The sequence below is a fragment of the Tupaia chinensis genome, unplaced genomic scaffold, assembly GCF_000334495.1.
Source record: "Tupaia chinensis unplaced genomic scaffold, TupChi_1.0 Scaffold000159_1, whole genome shotgun sequence".
Lineage (NCBI taxonomy): Eukaryota > Metazoa > Chordata > Mammalia > Scandentia > Tupaiidae > Tupaia > Tupaia belangeri.
In genome coordinates, this window is record NW_006159630.1 from 7,034,515 (window position 1) to 7,053,535 (window position 19,021).

General features: G+C 58.9%; 1 protein-coding gene across 1 annotated transcript in view; it reads left to right on the forward strand.

Moving 5' to 3' along the window:
• The first annotated feature begins 6 nt into the window (after nucleotides 1-6).
• Nucleotides 7-19,021, forward strand: part of HID1 (HID1 domain containing) — a 21,772-nt gene continuing 2,757 nt past the window's right edge. The window contains 19 exon segments of the mRNA XM_006145838.1: nucleotides 7-128; nucleotides 8,453-8,602; nucleotides 9,041-9,211; nucleotides 9,776-9,892; nucleotides 10,412-10,518; nucleotides 10,731-10,847; nucleotides 12,856-13,078; nucleotides 13,226-13,282; nucleotides 14,073-14,213; nucleotides 14,323-14,413; nucleotides 14,578-14,729; nucleotides 14,835-14,882; nucleotides 14,884-14,917; nucleotides 15,415-15,579; nucleotides 16,907-17,134; nucleotides 17,353-17,459; nucleotides 17,888-17,982; nucleotides 18,535-18,612; nucleotides 18,711-18,869. Of these exon segments, the coding sequence (XP_006145900.1) occupies nucleotides 63-128; nucleotides 8,453-8,602; nucleotides 9,041-9,211; nucleotides 9,776-9,892; nucleotides 10,412-10,518; nucleotides 10,731-10,847; nucleotides 12,856-13,078; nucleotides 13,226-13,282; nucleotides 14,073-14,213; nucleotides 14,323-14,413; nucleotides 14,578-14,729; nucleotides 14,835-14,882; nucleotides 14,884-14,917; nucleotides 15,415-15,579; nucleotides 16,907-17,134; nucleotides 17,353-17,459; nucleotides 17,888-17,982; nucleotides 18,535-18,612; nucleotides 18,711-18,869 (2,306 nt within the window). The 5' untranslated portion in view covers nucleotides 7-62.

Consider the following 19,021-nt stretch of genomic DNA (forward strand, 5'->3'; position numbering starts at 1 on the left):
GCCGGAGCCGGAGCCGGGGCCGGAGTCGGGGTGGAGGCCGGGCCTGAGGGGGCTCCAGAGACATGGGGTCGGCCGACTCCAAGCTGAACTTCCGGAAGGCGGTCATCCAGCTTACAACCAAGACGCAGGTGCGCCCTGGGGCCCCAGGTTCCCCACCCACCTGCCGGGCTGGGGGCTGGGTAGGGCCGGGGGTGCTGCGCGAACTTGGCTGCCCCCGAGATGAGGGCCCGGGCGGACCAGAAAAGGTGACGCGGAGACCAGCGCTGGAACAGGACCCCTCGGCCTGTGCCCTGGGGCTCCATCCCCCCTAGCCCTACTCCCAACCCCCAGCCTTCTCTCCCGGGAACACCCCTCTCCCTGCAGCCGCTGCTGCCACCTTAGGCTGACGTGTGCCTACTCCCCACGCCGGCGACGCCGCTGTCCGTGTGCCTACTCCCCAAGCCGGCGACGCCGCTGTCCGCCCCCTGTCCCACCCCTCAGCGCCCCCAGCCTCCACCCACCCATCAGCCGCCGCGCTCCCTTTGCCCCTTGGTGCCGGCTGGTCCCGGACGCACAGCCCCGACTGACTCAATGCAAACAAAGCCTGGCCGGCGCCCGCCCGGGCAGGGGAGACAGCTGGTGCGCGGAGGCAGTGGCTTTGCTGGGCCCTGCTGATGCCCGAGGCCAGGGAAGGCCCAGGTCTTTCTGGGAGCACGCAGAGTGGCGGGCATGGGGAAGTCGCAGGGGATCAGTCCCCAGGCCTAGGGAGCTCAGCTTCCCAGCTGGAGACCGTTCCAGGGGGCTCCTCTTCAGAGGCCCAGAGAGGGGATGGCTTCGCTAGTACTCTCTGTCCTCTGCTTCAGGCATGGGGACCCTCAGGATTGCCCTGGGCCTGCTGGAGAGGACCCGAGATACCTTTTAGCCTAGTCCATGCTTCCAGCGCCTGCCAAGTCCACCAGTGTACATAGGCCACTTCCTTGCCCCTAAACTCCTGCGCTGGCCCAGCAAGGCTGCTTCCTGCTCACCCCTTCTCTCCTTGCCCTTTGAACCAGGCCACTCTGGCCCCAGAGGTGCCCAGCCCTGACTCCCTTGGTCCCTGACTTTCAAGGGACTCAGGATCTGCTGCCATCTGGGGCTGCCCTCTTGCCCCCGCCCGGCCATCTCTTGCTCTTGGCAATTAGAATGGGGTTGAGGAAGGCCTCCCCCCAGGCCAGCTGCTCACAGCCCCAGGCTGGACCTCTGCTCCCACACTCTCCTCCTCCCTGGCCAGTGCCTGGGCTTCTGGAGAGTCCACTCTGAAAAGCGAAAAGCGCTTGACAGAAACCAGACCCTTCCGCGGGACTCCTGGGTCAAGTTGGAGCCTGGCTTTCTTGAGATGGCTCTGTAGGTCTGTGGGTGGCAGAGAAGGTGGCGGGTGGGTCCCCTCCAGTGCGGAGCCACAGGAGAGGAGGGAGGAGGAGAGAGGCTCCCATGTTTACCTGCCCTGGGAGGAAACAGCTTGTTGGAGGAATGTGCTGTGGACTCAGCAGCTGGGGTCCTTCCCAGGCCAGTGGACTAGCTCCGCCAGGTCCCCCGGATCTGGACCGACCTAGATTTCTACATGCCCAGGCCCCTCCCTCAAATGCCATGTCTTTGGTCTTTTTCTGGATGCCACCTGTGATGGGCTGAGAGGTGTCCGCTCCTTCCCAGCTGAGAAGGTGGACGGGCTTAGAGCGGGACCTGGGGTCGGCTGGAGAACAGCCTAGGCCTCTGGAGAGCACTTGGCTCCTGCAGGTGGGGTAGGACTCAGTGCCTGGAGCCCCGGACCCTGTAGAGACCTGGCTTGGGCAGCTTGGGGGTGAGGAATCGATTCTAGGAGGCCATCCCAGGCCTTGCCTCTAATGTCCCCAAGATCAGGCCAGTCTCTGGTTCCAGTACACCGAGGCTGGGCCTCAGGCAGCACGCAGGGCACTGAGTGTCTTTTCCCGGGCCTGGGCCTACACTGCGCGGCCCTCCCATCTTCCTGCCCGGCATCCTGTTTCCTTCCTGCCCCTGTCCAGCCCTGGTCTGGACTGACCCTGGTCCTGTGTGCCAGCAGCTTCGGTTGTGCTTCCTGGTCCTTTCTCAGGGTGGGCGGGGCCCCCCAGGAGACGCATTCCTGGACCTAGGGCCCTTTCCCAGACCCTGCCTGTTTGGAGTTCTTTGCTGCAGGCCAGAGACCTGTGTGCACGTGTGTGGACGTGTGTGCCTGCGAGTGCCGTGCTGACACGGTCCCCCAGAGGAGCCCGCTGCAGCAGGTTAGCGCTGCCAGTCCTTTCCCATGTGACCCTCACCCTCAGCTCCCCAAGAGAGTGTCAGAAGAGATAGCTGCAGCAGATAGCGTAATGGTTGTGTCGCTGGACTCCCGGAGCTGATGGCTTAAACTCACGCTGGGGACGTGTGGATGTGGGCCCAAAATACCCAGAGGAGACTGGAGGAGAAGGGATTGGTGAAATAGAATCTTATGACTTTTGACTAAAACATTGCTGATTTTCTTCTAGCCTTTGTTTTCCAGTTTTAAGGATTTTTGCCCTGTCTTGAGCTGCCAATAGGTTCATGTACCTAGTATTTGAATCGCCCTGGCAGGTGATTTCTCCCTTGCTGTCTCTATGGCTCTCTGGTGAGCGTGCATGCCCTATAGCAAAAACCTTTCTAAAAAATAAAAGAAGATATGGCTGGTGCCTGGGCCTCAGTAATCTGGTGAGCAAGGTTCTGGCAAAGGTGGGTTAAGGATGGTTTGGGGCCAGCAGGTGGCCTGGTGGTTAAGGCTCTGGACTCCCACGTGGCTTACCACAGTTTGAGTACTGGACCTGGGGTCTTGCTTTCTCACTTTCCCTTTATCACTCTCTCTGGTCAAATTAAAAACAATAAGGGACCAGCAGTTAGCATAATGGCTATGTCGCTGGACTCCCATGTAATTGACTGTGGTTCGTGTCCTGGACCCGGTGGCTTAAAACTCACGCCGGGCGCGTGTGCGTGTGTGCCCAAGATCCCGAGAGGAGAATGGAGGAGAAGGGATTGCAGTGTGGCCATCCCCCCTGGGGGGGGATGATTTCTCGCTTTCTGTCTCTCTGTCTCTCTCTGTCTGGCTGGCGAGTGCACATGCCCTATAGCAAAAAATCTCTCCAAAAAAAAAAAAAATCCCAATAATAATAGTGATAAATAAATTCTTTTTTAAAAACAAATTATTTTAAAATTTTTGTTATTTTTATTAATTAATTAATTTACATTCATCCACTGAGCATCGTCACAGCATTTAAAATGTGATTTCCCATCCAGGGTACACTGCATAGGGTTTAATCATATATGGGATCGTCAATAATTTTCCATTTCTAGTTAAATATATATATATGTATATATATTCCGTTTTCACTCTTTGTGCATCAGCTTCAGTGGGAATAGAGGAATACTCTGACCCTAATCGTATTCAGATGCTTGGGTCCTGTTCCCCTGGACCTGTCTAGACACAGTGCATGGAAGCCTCTAGAAGTGAACCTGGAGGGAGAAGTCTCAGCAGCGCATCTTCATTTTCAGTCAAGGAAAGCAGTATTTCACAGCTCGAGTTCAGTATCCATCTCAGGATGGGCCTGGGTTTGTGCCTATAAATAAACAATTCTAAAAAAAAGAATATCTGGATTAGAAGGCTAGCAGGTGGCGTAATTGTATGTCACTGAACTCCCAAGTAGTTGAACATGGTTTGAGTCTCGGACCTGGTGGCTTAAAACTCACGCTGGGTGGGTATGCATGCATGCCCCAAATTGAAAGGAGAATGGAGAAGGGATTGCAGTGTGACCATCCCCCCTGGGGGGTGATTTCTTGCTTTCTGTCTCTGTCTCTTGGTGAGCACATGTGGCCTGTAGCAAAAATTTATCTTAGAAAAAAAGAAAAGAATACCTGGTTTAGGGGGCTGGCAGGTGGCATGGTTAGGGAACTGGACTCTCGTAAGGCCAACTGTGGTTTGAGTTCTGGATTCGGCGACTTGTTTTCTCACTTTCTCTCTCTTTCTGTCTCTATCTGGCCAGGTTAAAAAATACACACACACACACACACACACACACATACTAAATAAAATAAAATAAGTAGTTCTTTAAAAAATAAACAAAAAAGTTTACTTAAGAAAAAAGAATACCTGGTTTGCCGCCATGGCAGCTCAGTCCCTATGCCCTTGTGACAGGGACCTGCTCACCACCAGCACAAATATTCTTGTTCTAAAGAGGTTTTTGTCATAGGGTGCATGTGCTTGCCAGAGAGAGACAGAGACAGAACGCGAGAAATCACCCCACCCCCCCGGGAATAGCCACACCTGCAATCCTGTCTCTATTCTCCTGGGATCTTGGGCATGCACACACACGTGCCTGGAGTGATTTTCCAGCCACCGGATCTGGGACTCGAGCCGCAGTCGGCCATGTGGGAGTCCAGTGATATAACCACTACGCCATCTGATGGTCCTTTTCAGAGAAGCTGGTGTGGATTTTAGAGGCTGCTTGGGGTTGGGCAGAGGCCAGTGGAGGTCCCTGGGTGGGAGTTGTACTATGTGAGTGACCGGCTAACGCCCACAGTGCCAGGCCGGCCTGGTGTGGTCGGAATGGTCACCCACTCTGCAGGCCCTGGCCACAGTGGGCCCAGGAGAGGACACAAGGAGATGGAGTCTGTTCCTGGAGCTGCAGGCCAACTCCCACAGTGGGGTCTTTCCTCTGCTTCCGGGACAGGCTCCTGGAGCCTCCCAGCCCCTCCTGGGTCTCTCCTCGTTCCCAGTTCAGTCTCTAGGAGATGCTTCTGTTGAGCTAGATCAGGGGTCAGGTCCGCCTGGTGCTTGGGCGAGTTCCTGTCCCTTTGAGGGAGCAGGGACTTAGGGGAAGACAGCAGAGAGAGCAGCTTCCCAGAGGTGCTCCCGGGCTGCAGGTTCTCTGGGGTGGCCTTCCCTGCCTGGCCCTGGCTGCAGGCTGCCTGGACTGGCGTGTCATGCCTCTGTGTCCCAGTGAGTGTCTGTCCGGAGCAGAGCACAAGGGCCCCTCCTTTGGCTTTTGTTCCTCTCCCCCAGCTAACTCGCTCTACCAGTTCTGGGGCTGCCTTGGCCAGGCCTGTCCTGAGGGCCAGGGCCACTGGCTACCTTGCAGCTCCCCGTGGAGGAGGTGGGGCGTTTGCTCAGGGAACGGGCCCAAGTATGCCTGGACCTTGGTAAGGCTTGTGACCCCAGCCCTAAATTAAGACAGTGCCACTGATGCTCAGCTCTGCGCAGTGGCCGGGTGAAGGGTCCCCAAAACCGCAGCAGCCTGAGCTGAGCGCATGCTGGCCGAGCATCTGCCCGACTCAAGGGAGGTGGGGCCAGCTGGGAGCTTGTGAGGCTTCAAGGTGCGTGCCTGGACCCAGGGAGGTGGAGGCTGTGATGGGTGGGGCTGGCAGGCTGGGGACTCCAGGGTCCTAATTATTATTATTATTATTATTATTATTATTATTTTGATTGAGAGCTTTTTGCTATAGGCCACATGTACTTGCCTGACAGACAGAGACAGAGAGACAGAAAGCAAGAACTCACTCCCCAGGGGCGATGGCCATGCTGGAATCTCTTTTCCATTTTTCCCTTGGGATTTTGGTCACGCATATACATGTGCCTGGCATGTTTCAAGCTGCTGGGTCCAGGACTTGAACTGTGACTGACCACATGGGAGTCCAGCGCCTTAACTGCTATGCCCTAAACAGAATTACTATTATTATTTTAAGGCTTTTCTGTGCACTTGCCAGAGGACCCTTAGATTTATTTTTTAAGATGTATTTCTGCTGATGGTAAGAGTAATGTGTATGCAATGCAGATTTAGGGTGGTGTGAAAGCCCAGGGTTTTATCAGCCAGTGTGTCAGAGAAGGGAAAAGGCCGTGTTGACTGAGCAACCAAGGAAGGCAGCCTGTAGGAGGTGATATTCAGGAGGAGCCTTAGAGGAATGGGCCTGAGGGACACCCTGGCCCCTTAATAGCTGAGCGTTCAAAAAGAGAAATATTTAGATGTGCTCATACCAAAAAATACAAAGAAGGAAGTAAAACAAGTTAGAGAGGTCATTGCCGTGGACATTCTGGCTCATTTTCTCCTAGACTTTTATTAACGTGTGAAGGGAATCCAAAACGTTCATGGAAAATGGATTCAAAGTAGTTTATTTTGATGGAAAAATTAGAATCCATGCATAGTATTTTCGTAATACACAGTTCCATGAACTTTTTGAAGCTGTGTTGTGTAATTTAACACAAGACTGATCACCGTGTAAATAGTTTTATGTTTTGTTTGTTTAAGAGAGAGATATTTTTTTTAAGAGAGTGATTTTTGCTATAGGGCATGTGCACTTGCCAGAGAGACAGACAGACAGAAAGCGAGAAATCACCCCCCAGAGGGTATGGCCACGCCGCAATCCCTTCTCCTCCATTCTCCTCTCAGGACTTTGGGCACGCACGCACACGTGCCTGGCGTGAGTTTAAGCCACCGGGTCTGGGACTTGAACCATGATCGACTATGTGGGAGTCCAGCAATGTAACCATTATGCTATCTGCTGGTCCCTACATTTTTTTTCTTTTCTTTTTCTTTTTTCTTTTCTTTTCTTTTTTGCCATAGAGTGTATGTACTCACCAAAGAGAGGCAGAAAGAGAGAGAAAAAGAGAGAAATCACCCCCGGGGGTGATGGCGATGCTGCCGTTCCTTTAAGTCCTGCGCTCTCTCGGGAGTTTGGGCACGCACACACACGTGCCCAGCATGTTCTTTCGGCCACTGTCCAGGGCTCGAACAGCGGAGTCACACATGTGGGACCCAGCACCTTCACCAACACACTACCTGCTGGCGCTCCATGGGTAGCTTTATCTTTATCTCACGTAACGTGGTACCGTGAGCATCTTCTATATGTTGATATTCTTTGAAAAAGTGATTTTAACGACCGATGACCGAGTGATAGTCCATGACGTCATGTGCTGTAACGTAACTGTCACCAGTTGCTGGTTATTTCTGCTGCCGTTCCACTGTTATCAACAGTAAATGTCCCCATTCATGCACATCCCTAATTATTCTCTTACGAGAGTTCTAGAAGTGAAATTTGAGATTTGCATGAGTTGCCTTGCTTGCCCACCCACATGCCTGGCTGTGTGACTCCCTGGCTGTACAATTCAGAGTGCATGTATTTTTAAATCTCTAACAAAATTTAAAAATTTTAAAGAATTATTCATCTAATTTTATTTATTAGTCTTCAATTTGACCAGAGAGAGAGGGAGAAAGGGAGAGTGAGAAAGCAAGCTGCCAGATCTGGGACTTGAACTGCAGTTGGCCATGTGGGAGTCCAACACCTTCACCACCATGCCACCCACCAGCCCCAGAGTGCATGCATTTTTCCCCTTAACTTTTTAAAAAGAACTATTTTATTTAACTTTATTTATTTATTTAAATTTGACCAGAGAAGGACAAAGTGAAAGAGAGGGAAAGTGAGAAAACAAGCCGCCAGGTCTCAGACTCAAACTGTGGAGGTCCATGTGGGAGTCCAGTGCCCTTAGCCACCAGGCCACCTGCCAGCCCCTTAAGGCATGCTGCTTCGATAGGACCTGTCGGGTTTCGGAATGTGTTGTCGGAAGGAGGGTTGGTAGGAAAAGGGGGCAGCTAGGCAAAGGCAAAGAGAAGAGAGAAAGGGTCATGTCCCAGGGATAGTAAACCCAAATGTGTGTGCACGTGTGCATGTATGTGTGTCTGTGTGCATGTATGTGTGTCTGTGTGCATGTGTGTGAGGCGTGCTTAAATACAATCTTGGCTGACTGTTGGGCTGAGATTTGAACTTGAGGTCTTAGCGTGAAGGAGCAATGCCTTTGGCCCATGGGCTGGAGGTGGTACCGAGACTGGAGTGAAGGAGGTGGCTTTGGAGGCAAGAGTGGCCCGAGCCGCAGCCCTGGCAGTTGCCCCCGGAGGAGCGAGGGTGGACTGGGGAGCTATGGGCAGCAGCTGTGGCTCCTGGTGGGGATGCCGGGAAGGGCGGAGGCTGGAGGCCTGGAGCAACTCGGATGCCTGCAAACGGACTGCTTGTCCTCTTTGTCCTCTTCCCGTGGGAGAATGTGCAGCCGTGGTCTGGGTCCTTGGGCCTTTGACCTGGGGGTGACCTGGGGACATGCCCAGGTGGGGGCAGCCTGCCCTGCCAGAGGAGGGGGGTGACTTCTCCAGGGCCACACGTGTCCTCAGGGACTGGGCTGGGCTTTGGCTGTTGGACTCAGTGTCCAGCTGAACCCTGGCCACGCATGCCGAGTGTCCTCAGCCTGACTGTGCTGTCCAGGGCTCTGGTGGCTGAGGGCTGTCCCCCACCCATGTGGGACGGCTCCCGGACACCAGCCAGAGTGGAGTAGGTAGGGGGTTGTGGCTTCCCTCTCAGGGTCTCTCTTGGCCCAGCGGGTGCAAACTATGGGCCATTGGCAAGGGGCCGTAAACACTGGATCGGATCCCCACAGCCCGTGGAAGCCACCGATGACGCCTTTTGGGACCAGTTCTGGGCAGACACAGCCACCTCGGTGCAGGATGTCTTTGCGCTGGTGCCAGCGGCGGAGATCCGGGCTGTGCGGGAGGAGTCGCCCTCCAACCTGGCCACCCTGTGCTACAAGGTAAGGGCGCCAGCCCCCTGCCTCCCCCACCCCCCAGGTGGCTCCCACTGGAGAGGGCTGGCAGCCAGGATGTCCCACGCCGGGTCTGGGGGCCTGGGGGTTCCCCTCTAGGGACATGGCCGTGGATGCGACCGTTCCGTTCTGAGCCCCTTGCACAGGTCACCCGGGTGCCACCATTTCCAGGTGGGGACGCTGAGGCCGGGACAGGTGGCATTACATAGCAAGGTCTCGGCCATCGGGAGTGAGTTGTGCTCCAGCCCCTGCTGCTCCGGGCCGCTCTTACCGACGGCCCGGTCCCCTGGGCTGGCTGACCCCGACCTGTCCGGTGGGGCCTCCACTGGGCCTCGGTGCCTCTCCCCTCTGGTGCCTGGCTGCCCACCCTGACCCCCAGTGCCAGGCCCCTCCGCACCCTCTAGCGTGCCTGCGCTTTGCCCACAGGCCGTGGAGAAGCTGGTGCAGGGCGCCGACAGCGGCTGCCACTCGGAGAAGGAGAGGCAGATGGTGCTGAACTGCAGCCGCCTCCTCACCCGTGTGCTGCCCTACATCTTCGAGGACCCCGACTGGAGGGGCTTCTTCTGGTCCACAGTGCCCGGGGCCGGGCGAGGAGGGGGCAGTGGGCCTGGCCGGGGCTGGCGGGTGGCCGGGGCCAGCGTGGCAGGCACAGGCACCCTTTGGAGCCGGCCACATCCCTCCAGGCCTCTTCTGGGATTTGGGAAGCTGAGTGGTGGGGAGCGGGGTTTGCCGCTGAGTGGGGTCAGTGCTGTCTCTGTGGGCTCTGGGTTTCTGTCCCACGGGGGTCTCTGCAGGGGTGTGGCTGGCAGACATGGGGCAGAAGCACCCTGTCTTTCCCCCCAGTACCTGTCCTGGGTTCATCTGCGGGAAGGGGGCGGGGCTGGGGCCTGGTGATCCCCAGCAGGGCTGAGGCTTCTGAAGCTGGGCACATCTCCCGGCCCCTGCCCGTCAGCGGGAGGTTTCCTCACTTCCTGGGTCTGCTCCCTGCTCTGCCTTCCCTCCCCTGTCTGCCTTGGGCTGTGTGGGGCCCGCAGGGGTCTGCTCCCTCTTCCCCTATGTCCATGGTGGCTGCCTGGGCCCAGTCCTATTCACTCCCCAAGCCCCGGGACCACCTTTCCTTGGTGGCCATCACTGAGGTGGCCCGGGGTGCTGTGTACCCAGCAGGGGGAGGAGGATGATGAGAGTGCCCGGCCCCTGGCCGAGTCCCTGCTCCTGGCCATCGCTGACCTGCTCTTCTGCCCTGACTTCACCGTCCAGAGCCACCGGAGGAGCACTGTGGTGAGAGCCCCCAGGTCCCACCTCAAGCCGGGTGGGCTCTGGCCCCAGCTTGGGGCCTCTTGGGCAGGGCTGGGCTGCTGGTGAGCTTGAGGGTGGTGGCTGGCATGGCTGGAGCGGAGCCAGTGGGTGCCAGGGCCTATCCGCCACCAGGCACCTGTGCCCAGGTACCCATGGTCTGAGCCTGCTGGGGGTGGGTGCAGGGCCGGACATGGGAGGCCCTACCCCTCACTTCTGTGCCCAGGGATGCAACCGAGAGATGGGCTCTCCCCGCCCACGTACACCAAGGCCGCCAGTCCCCACCCCTCGGTCCTCGCCCTCCGGGTCTCAGCTGGACTGAGAGCGAAAGAACCACATCAGTGGAAAAGACCCGTCTGAGAATGCCCTGTCTCCCTTGCACGTTAGGACTGGGGGCTCCCGGGGGCTGTCTTCTGGAGAGAGTGTGGGGCTCTCTGCCCCCGGGGCTGGTGGCTGAGTTCTGTCCTGGGTGGCATTTACCTGTGACTCCCGCCCTGTCCCCAGGACTTGGCTGAGGACGTCCACTCCCTAGACAGCTGCGAGTACATCTGGGAGGCCGGCGTGGGCTTCGCGCACTCCCCCCAGCCTAACTACGTCCACGACATGAACCGGTGAGCTCTGTCCCCGGGCCCCTGCACAGCTCGGACACCCAGGGCGCTTCTGAGGAGACCCTCCCCACTTGCGACCCAACCACAAGCCGTACAGGGATAAACGGGACCGTTTCTTCCACGGACCAGGCTGGGTGCTGGGCAGGGAGGGCCGCGCCCTCCTGGAGAGGGGTGGGAACGCTGAGGTTCCCTTCTGTCACCCCCTTCTCCCTGAGGATGGAGCTGCTGAAACTGCTGCTGACGTGCTTCTCGGAGGCCATGTACCTGCCCCCAGCTCTGGAAAGTGGCAGCACCAACCCGTGGGTGCAGTTCTTTTGTTCCACGGAAAACAGGTGAGGGCCCGGCTCTGCCTCTCTGTCTTGGTTCCAGGGAACCGGGAGCGGGACCATTCTCTGGCCCCAGGAGTCTTCCTGGAGGGGAGGTGCTGCCCCCTGGCGGTCCTGACCTGTTATTGGCCACAGCTTTCACCGGTGATGTCCTCAGTCCCCTCGGCCTTCCCTAGACCTGAGTAGTGGGCTCCAGGTGACCCCTGCCTGGGTCCTCCATCCAGAGCTGTGCTGTTTGGTAGAAATATACATTCCGCCTGAGTAATTTTAAAATTGTAAATCAAAACAGGTAAAATTGTAATACCATCCCTGCTCTGCCCACCCCACTCCTGTCTAGGGCAGGGGTGGGGTGGGGATGGGGGGAGTGGGGGGGAGGGGGTTCCTAGGAGTCCACTCCCTGACAGAAAAGACAGAGAGAGACAGAGAGCGAGAAATCACACCCCAGGGGGGATGGCCACCGCACTCCCTTCTCCTCCATTCTCCTCTCTTCTCGGGATCTTGGGCACGCACGCACACGTGACCGGCGTGAGTCACTGAGTCTGGGACTAGAACTGTGGTCAACTACATGGGAGTCCAGCGACATAGCCATTACGCCAACTCCTGGTCCCGAGAATGAATGTATTTTGGTGCAAAAATGATTGAAGTCCATGCATCGTTTTTCCATGACAGCCATTTCCCACGAACTTTCAGAAGGTTCCTTGTATTTTATTGAGCCCAATATATCCATAATATTAGCATTGACATGGAGTCAGGGGGCCAGCATGTGGCATGGTGGTAAGGCGCTGGACTCCCACATGGCGACCACGGTTCGAGTCTTGGACCTGGCATCTTTCTCCCTCTCTCTCTCTGGTGAGCCCACATGCCCTATAGCAAGTTAAATAATAATAATAATAATAAGTAATTAAAATAACTAATTCTTTGGGCTGGCAGGTGGTGTGGTGGTTAAGGGCGGACTCCCCATGGCCGGCTGTGGTTTGCATCCCAGACCTGGCACCTTGCTTTCTCACTTCCTTTCTCACTCTGTCCCTCTCTGGTCAAATTTAAATAAATAAATCCATCTAAAAGCCACACGATCTGGTATACATACGTACTGAGATGTCGTTCACTCTCTTTTTCATTCTGCTAGCAAAGCCAGGCTGCATTTCACACCGTGCATCTCAGCGCAGGCCAGCCCCTTCCAGAAGTTCAGTAGCGACATGTGACTCCTCACTGGCTACAGGAAAGAGCAGTTTAGAGGGAAGGGACAGGGGTGACAGACACCCCGAGGCATGGAGAAGCCCATACGGCCCCTCGTGGGCTGCAGGGCACTGAGTTCCTGGAGGTGTCACCCAAGCCATGGAGGGCGGGGCCCTGAGAGCAGGGGTCCACGTCCAGCCATCAGGCTCCCGTCGTGCCCCGGGCCGCGCTGGCGGCGAAGGGGTTGGTGCCCCCATGGCTGGCGGTCAGCCTCTTCTTTCCAGGCTCTGACCCCTGTGGGCAGGCCTCACCTGCGGGTTTGGCTGGCCTCCTGCCCAGGCTTCTTTTATCTCTACCAGAGGAGAGAGCCGGGGGACCCCTCTACCAGCCATCGTCCAAGGCAGGCTGCGTGTCCTTTCTCACCAGCCTTATCAGACAAGCTGCCACCCGCTGTCACGCACTTCACCTTCTGGATCTGTTTCGTGGCCTGTAAGATGAGGAGCGTGAACCCTGACATCTTACTGGCGGCTCTGCAGAGCTCTGCTGTGGAGGGGAAGCGGCCTTCTCCGCAGCCCTGAGGGCCATGTCTGGCTCTGGGAGTGTGGTCGTGGCCTCAGCCTGCCTCAGGGCCTGGACGCAGGGAGGACAAGGAGGGGTCTGTTCCACTCAGGAAGGACAAACTGGTGGCTCTGCTCCTGGCCTGGGGCCTGGGGCCTGGGGCCGGGGGCCTGGGGCCTGGCTGGGTGACCGTGGGGGCAATGGGCCAGCCTGCAGTGGAGGAGGGGGCTGTGCAGAAGAGAGACACGTCTCTGCAGCCTGTCCCTCCTCTCCTCCGCAGACACGCCCTGCCCCTGTTCACCTCCCTCCTCAACACCGTGTGTGCCTATGACCCTGTGGGCTACGGGATCCCCTACAACCACCTGCTCTTCTCCGACTACCGGGAGCCCCTGGTGGAGGAGGCCGCCCAGGTGCTCATCGTCACCCTGGACCACGACTGCGCCAGCAGCGCCAGCCCCACTGTGGATGGCACCACCACGGGCACCGCCATGGACGACGCCGACGTAAGGGCAGGCTGGGAGGGCAGCCTGGGGTCTGGGGGAATGGCGAGGGTACCATGGACGACGCCGTGTAAGGAAGGGCTGGGAGGGCAGCCGGCCCTGCGGGCTCGGGGGGCTCAGGCGCCTGCTCACAGGTTTCTACCCTTGCAGCCTCCAGGGCCCGAGAACCTGTTTGTGAACTACCTTTCCCGCATCCACCGTGAGGAGGTGGGTCAAGCTCAGCTCTCACCACCCCCCATGGTTCTGACTTTGCTGTGGGTGGAAAGATGCGAGTGAGATGGCGGAGGGGTCCTGACCCCTGCATGGAGGATCCTGGTCTTTGTGGACTTGGGGTACCACAGTGAAATAGTCTTGGCAAAACTGCAGGGGTTTTGAGATACAGAAAAGGCTGTGGCCTCAACTTGGTGGAGGTAACCTGGAAGGCTTCCAGGAGGTGGTGGTTCTGAAATCAAGTTTCAGAGTGGTGAGAGGGTGAGGGATGGCAGCGAACAGTGGACTCAAAGGCCAGGCAGAGCCCAGTTCATAGGCCTTGTGACCTGGGCAGAGGTACTAAACTCCTAAATTGGGTACGGAGGCTGCTTGGTCACCTCGTGAGGAGTAGGTTGACACAAGCCAGCTTGCACTGGTGTTCAGAGCTGACAGCTCCTGGAGGACAGTAGTTCCTTGCATTGCTGGGGGAATGGGGAGGAGTGCTTTGGGGAGGGACAGAGGGAGTCAGTGACGAATCCAGCGGGCGGGAGCCCAGGTCAGGCTGTGTGTGTGAGGTCACCCGGGGCCCTTCCTGTTCAGGGAGTGGGCTGGCCAGGGACAGGGGAGCCTGTGTTCAGGTGGAGGGGCAGGGGCTCTTCAGACCTGCCCTGGACTCGGCTCCCAAGGAGCCTCACTGGAGGTGGGGTCAGGCTCTGGTGGGGTGAGGAGGCACTGGTCAGGGGCTGGGCCGGGAAGCCGGAGCCTCGGGGAGCCGGGCTGGACGGGCCGCCGTTCTCCTGCCCCCCAGGACTTCCAGTTCATCCTCAAGGGCATCGCCCGGTTGCTGTCCAACCCCCTGCTGCAAACCTACCTGCCCCACTCCACCAAGAAGATCCAGTTCCACCAGGAGCTGCTCGTCCTCTTCTGGAAGCTCTGTGACTTCAACAAGGTGGGTGACCTTGAGGGGACCGGTGGGCGGGCAGTGGAGATGGAGAGCGGAGGACAGCCGGGGGACGGGCAGTGCCTGCCCCTCCTCTGACCTGGCCTCCCACCCCCAGAAATTCCTCTTCTTTGTGCTGAAGAGCAGCGACGTGCTGGACATCCTGGTCCCCATCCTCTACTTCCTCAACGACGCCCGAGCCGACCAGTGTAAGCCGGGGCGGGGAGGCTGGTGCTTGGCTTCCTGGCAGAGGGGTCCTGCCTCGCAGGAGCTCAGGCCTGGTGCTCTTACACCCCAGAAGGGCTTCCTCCAGCCCCCCCAAGATGCCCCTTGCCCTGCCCCCCCATGTGACCCCTCCCATGCCGCGCCACAGCTCGGGTGGGCCTGATGCACATCGGCGTCTTCATCCTGTTGCTTCTGAGCGGGGAGCGGAACTTTGGGGTGCGACTGAACAAGCCCTACTCAGTGCGTGTGCCCATGGACATCCCCGTCTTCACGGGGACCCACGCCGACCTGCTCATTGTGGTGAGGGGACTTGCAGGGCCAGGCCCTGGGGTGTGGGGTGAATCCTCTTGGCTGAGTCTGAAGGTGGCAGGGACTCCACTGCCGTCCCTCTCCCTCTCTGCACAGGTATTCCACAAGATCATCACCAGCGGGCACCAGCGGCTGGGGCCCCTCTTCCTTCGACTGCCTGCTCACCATCGTGGTCAACGGTAGGGGCCAGGGACCTGCCTTCCCCGTGCTCACCAGCAGGTGGCGCCAGGCTCCAGGCTGACCTGCCGGCTCCTGGTTCACACCTGTCTATCCCATAGCGATAGCCTGCCAGCACGTGTGTACCGTGGTGCCTTCTGGTAGCCAATTACACGGTGCCAAAGGGAACAGGTGACAGTGTTCGATCTAGTTTATTGTATCCAAAATGCTGTCATCTCAATATGTAGGCATGCGCTCACGGAAGAGAGAGAGACAGAGAGAGAGAGAGGGAGAGAGAGAGAGAGATGGGCCAGCAGCTGGCATAGTAGTTAAGGAACTAGACCTCCATGTGGCCAACCTCAGTTCGAGTCCCAGGTCCACTGGCTTGAAATTCACTCTGGGTGTGTATGTGTGTGTGTGCACCTCAAATCCCAAGAGGGGAATGGAAGAGAAGGGATTGTGGTGTGGCCATCCCCCCTAAGAGGGTCCAGGAGTGAGCCACTGCCCCACCTCCCCACAGTGTCCCCCTACCTCAAGAGCCTGTCCATGGTGACCGCCAACAAGCTGCTGCACCTGCTAGAGGCCTTCTCCACCCCCTGGTTCCTCTTCTCCGCCGCGCAGAACCACCACCTGGTCTTCTTCCTCCTGGAGGTCTTCAACAACATCATCCAGTACCAGTTCGACGGTGAGGCCTGGCCTCGGGCAGGGCGCAGGGTGGCCTTGGGCGAGGGCATCTTCCCTGTCAGGGAGGGCGCAGTGGAGGGACCAGCTCCGGGGAGAGGTTCTTGCATTCCATGGGCACTCTGAGCACATGTGGGGTACCCAGGTGGGTATAGTGGGGGGTCAAGGTGTGCTTCCTGCCCCCTGCAGCCCACAGCGGGGGAGGGAGGCTGTAAATGGTGGTCCCCAGGCACGCAGGTCATCTTAATCCGGCCAAGGGAACTTCGGAGCGCAAGACCTGCAGGCCATCACAGGCCATCCTGCCCAGGGCCACCGGCGACGGTGTGCATTTGGGCCTTGGTCGCCCTGGGACGTGGGCACGCTATTAACCCCTCTGAGCCAATTCTGAAGATGGCCAGTAGGTACCAAGTGCCCCGTCTCGACGGTGTTGGGAGGATTCAGTAAAATAGCCCACCAGGGCACGGAGCACAGGGCCTGGAGACAGAATTCACGGTTACTGTGACTCGTTTCCGGGGCCAGCAGATGACATAGTGGTTATGTTGCTGGACTCCCACATGGCTGACTGTGGTTCGAGTCCCAGACCTGGTGGCTTAAAACTCATGCTGGGCATGTGTGCATGCACGCCCCAAATCCTAGGAGAACAGAGGAGAAGGGATTGCAGTGTGGCCATTCTCTCTGGGGGTGATTTCTCACTTTCTGTCTCTCTGTCTCTCTGGCAAGCACATGCACACTGTAGCAAAAATCTCTCACAAAATTTTATTGTTGTTTCCAAAATAATGAAAATTCATGCTGACCTCTGAGAGATGAATGGGGTCAGAGGTGGGGCATTGCGGGGAGGACGAATGCAAAGGCCCTGGGGTGGGGTGCTGGGCTGGAGGCATGGTGTGAACAGACCCAGGGAGGTGGGCGGGCACCGAGGGCCTCTGAGAGCATCCGTGTCTCCCCTGTACCGTGGCACCCACAGTGAGCGGTGGAGGGCGGGCATGCACCCTGGCCTGGGGAGAGGGTCGTAACGTTAGCAGCTGGGTTGACGTGGATGCCAACGTGCTGGGGCCTACCCCACTCTCCCAGATGTTACCCCTCTAGTGCTGGGTAGTGGGGTCACACGGAGCCTGGGCCCGAGCCGTTTTCCAACAGTGAACATCCTGGGATGGCCCCGGCTGGTACACAGACCAGCGCTGGCCCTGGCTGCTCCCTGTCTTGGGTCTCTGTCCCTGAAGAAGACATCCCACCGTTGTCCTCCAGACGCCCCTCCCAGGAAGCTCTCCTGGGTTGGGGGGGGGGGAAGAAGGGCAAGGGGCGTCCTGAGGCAGGACATGCTCCTCCAATAGGCAACTCCAACCTGGTCTACGCCATCATCCGCAAGCGCAGCGTCTTCCACCAGCTGGCCAACCTGCCCACGGACCCGCCCACCATCCACAAGGCCCTGCAGCGGCGCCGGCGCACGCCCGAGCCCCTGTCTCGCTCCGGCTCACAGGAGGGCACCTCCATGGAGGGCTCCCGTCCTGCTGCCCCCGCAGAGCCGGGCACCCTCAAGACCAGTCTGGTGGCCACTCCAGGTCTGCGCTGGTGGGTGGGGGATGGGCAGAAGAGGAGGGATCAGGCGGGCCCGGCAATGGCAGCTTGATGGGGAGACAGCCACAGGCTGGAGGGGGGCTCTGGGCAGGGTGGTACTGGGGACCAGACAGGCACGTCTGGAGGACCTGCAAGGGGGCCAGCCTAGAAGGGGTGCCGGCAGGGCCCTCATGGCAGCCACACCCCTCCTGTGTCCACTCAGGCATTGACAAGCTGACAGAGAAGTCCCAGGTGTCAGAAGATGGCACCTTGCGGTCCCTGGAACCTGAGTCCCCACAGAACTCGGCAGATGGCAGCCCGGCCAAGGGGGTAGGTGACAGGCACTTGAAGTGGGAGGGGCTGGCCATCCCCTTCCTCCGATGCTTCTACATCTGGGCTGGGCTGGGCACTCTGGGGTCACCTGAGCGGAGGGGCAGGCTTTCAGGTTGGCACTGGAGGACGGGGTCTCTTTCATTGGCCCCTCCCCTGTCACTGGTCCTGGTGACACCCTTGACCTTCAGACTCCTCATCCATCAGCCTTATCTGAGCCCAGCCTTTACCCGGCCTGCCCTGTCAGCCCCTGGCCCTAAACCTGTCACCAGGCTGGGCTGGGTTGGGCTGGGGCCCAGGGCAAAGGGTGCTGGGCTGGGCCTTTCCCTCCATTGGGAGTGAGCCCCCAGGGAACCAGTGGACAGACCTCACTGCTCCCACCCTGCAGCCACCCCTCCCCCTCACTTCCCTTCCTTTCTGGGGACCAGGAGCCCAGCCAGGCATGGAGGGAGCAGCGGCGACTGTCCAGTGCTTCCACCAGCGGGCAGTGGAGCCCAACGCCTGAGTGGGTGAGGGAGCCCGCGCTGGAGGAGTGAGGCTGGGGCAGACGGTATTGTGGTGGGCGCTGGGCAGGGCCTGGCCCCAGGGACAGCTCAGTGAGAACTGTCAGTGGGTGTGGCCTGGGAGCTGGGGCTGGGGCTATCCTGCCAGCCGGCCGCCTTCCTAGGGTGTGGCCCCTCTCTCTGGCTCCATTCTTACCCTGTCTACACTGCCTGCCAGAGCCCCCAGCAGGGTTAGGCTCTGGTTGCCCATGGGGCCCACTCCCTTAATAAATCACCGCTTCCCATGTCCTTGCTGAGTCTCTTCCCACTGTTTGCTGAGCTCACCAGTGACTGCATTGGGAAGAGGGTGACCAGCACCCCTCCCTGACCCTGCCATTGCGGGGACGAAAGGCGACAGCTTCCTGAAAGGCACACGGCACAGCGTCTAGCCTGTAGCACACCCTTAGCTCAGGGCTGCGGCTGCGCCCATGGACAGCAGTGACCGTTGGGGCCCCGGTGGTCCTGGGTCAGGGTGGGGCTGGGCCAAGTTCCGCAGCCGTGTCCCAGCCGCCCCCGCGCTCCCCCTCCGGAAGGTCGACCCTGCCACTGCAGACCATCATGCGGCTGCTGCAGGTGCTGGTGCCCCAGGTGGAGAAGATCTGCATTGACAAGTGGGTCTGAGGCCGGCCGGGCGGGGCCCACCCACCCTCCGATGGCCCGCGGGGCCTGGGGTGAGCCCCAGCCCAGAGACCCTGCCCTCCCGCTGCAGGGGCCTCACGGACGAGTCGGAGATCCTGAGGTTCCTGCAGCATGGCACCCTGGTGGGACTGCTGCCCGTGCCCCACCCCATCCTCATCCGCAAGTACCAGGCCAACGCGGGCACGGCCACGTGGTTCCGCACTTACGTGTGGGGCGTCATCTACCTGAGGTGGGCCCGGGAGCTGCCGTCGGGGTGGGCAGGGGGCGCCTGCTGCCAGGGGCGGGGGCACATCAAGATGGGGGGGTTGGCTGGGGCTTTGCTGCCACCCAGCTCCCTGGTGACACCTCACTCCCCCTGCAGGAATGTGGACCCGCCCGGCT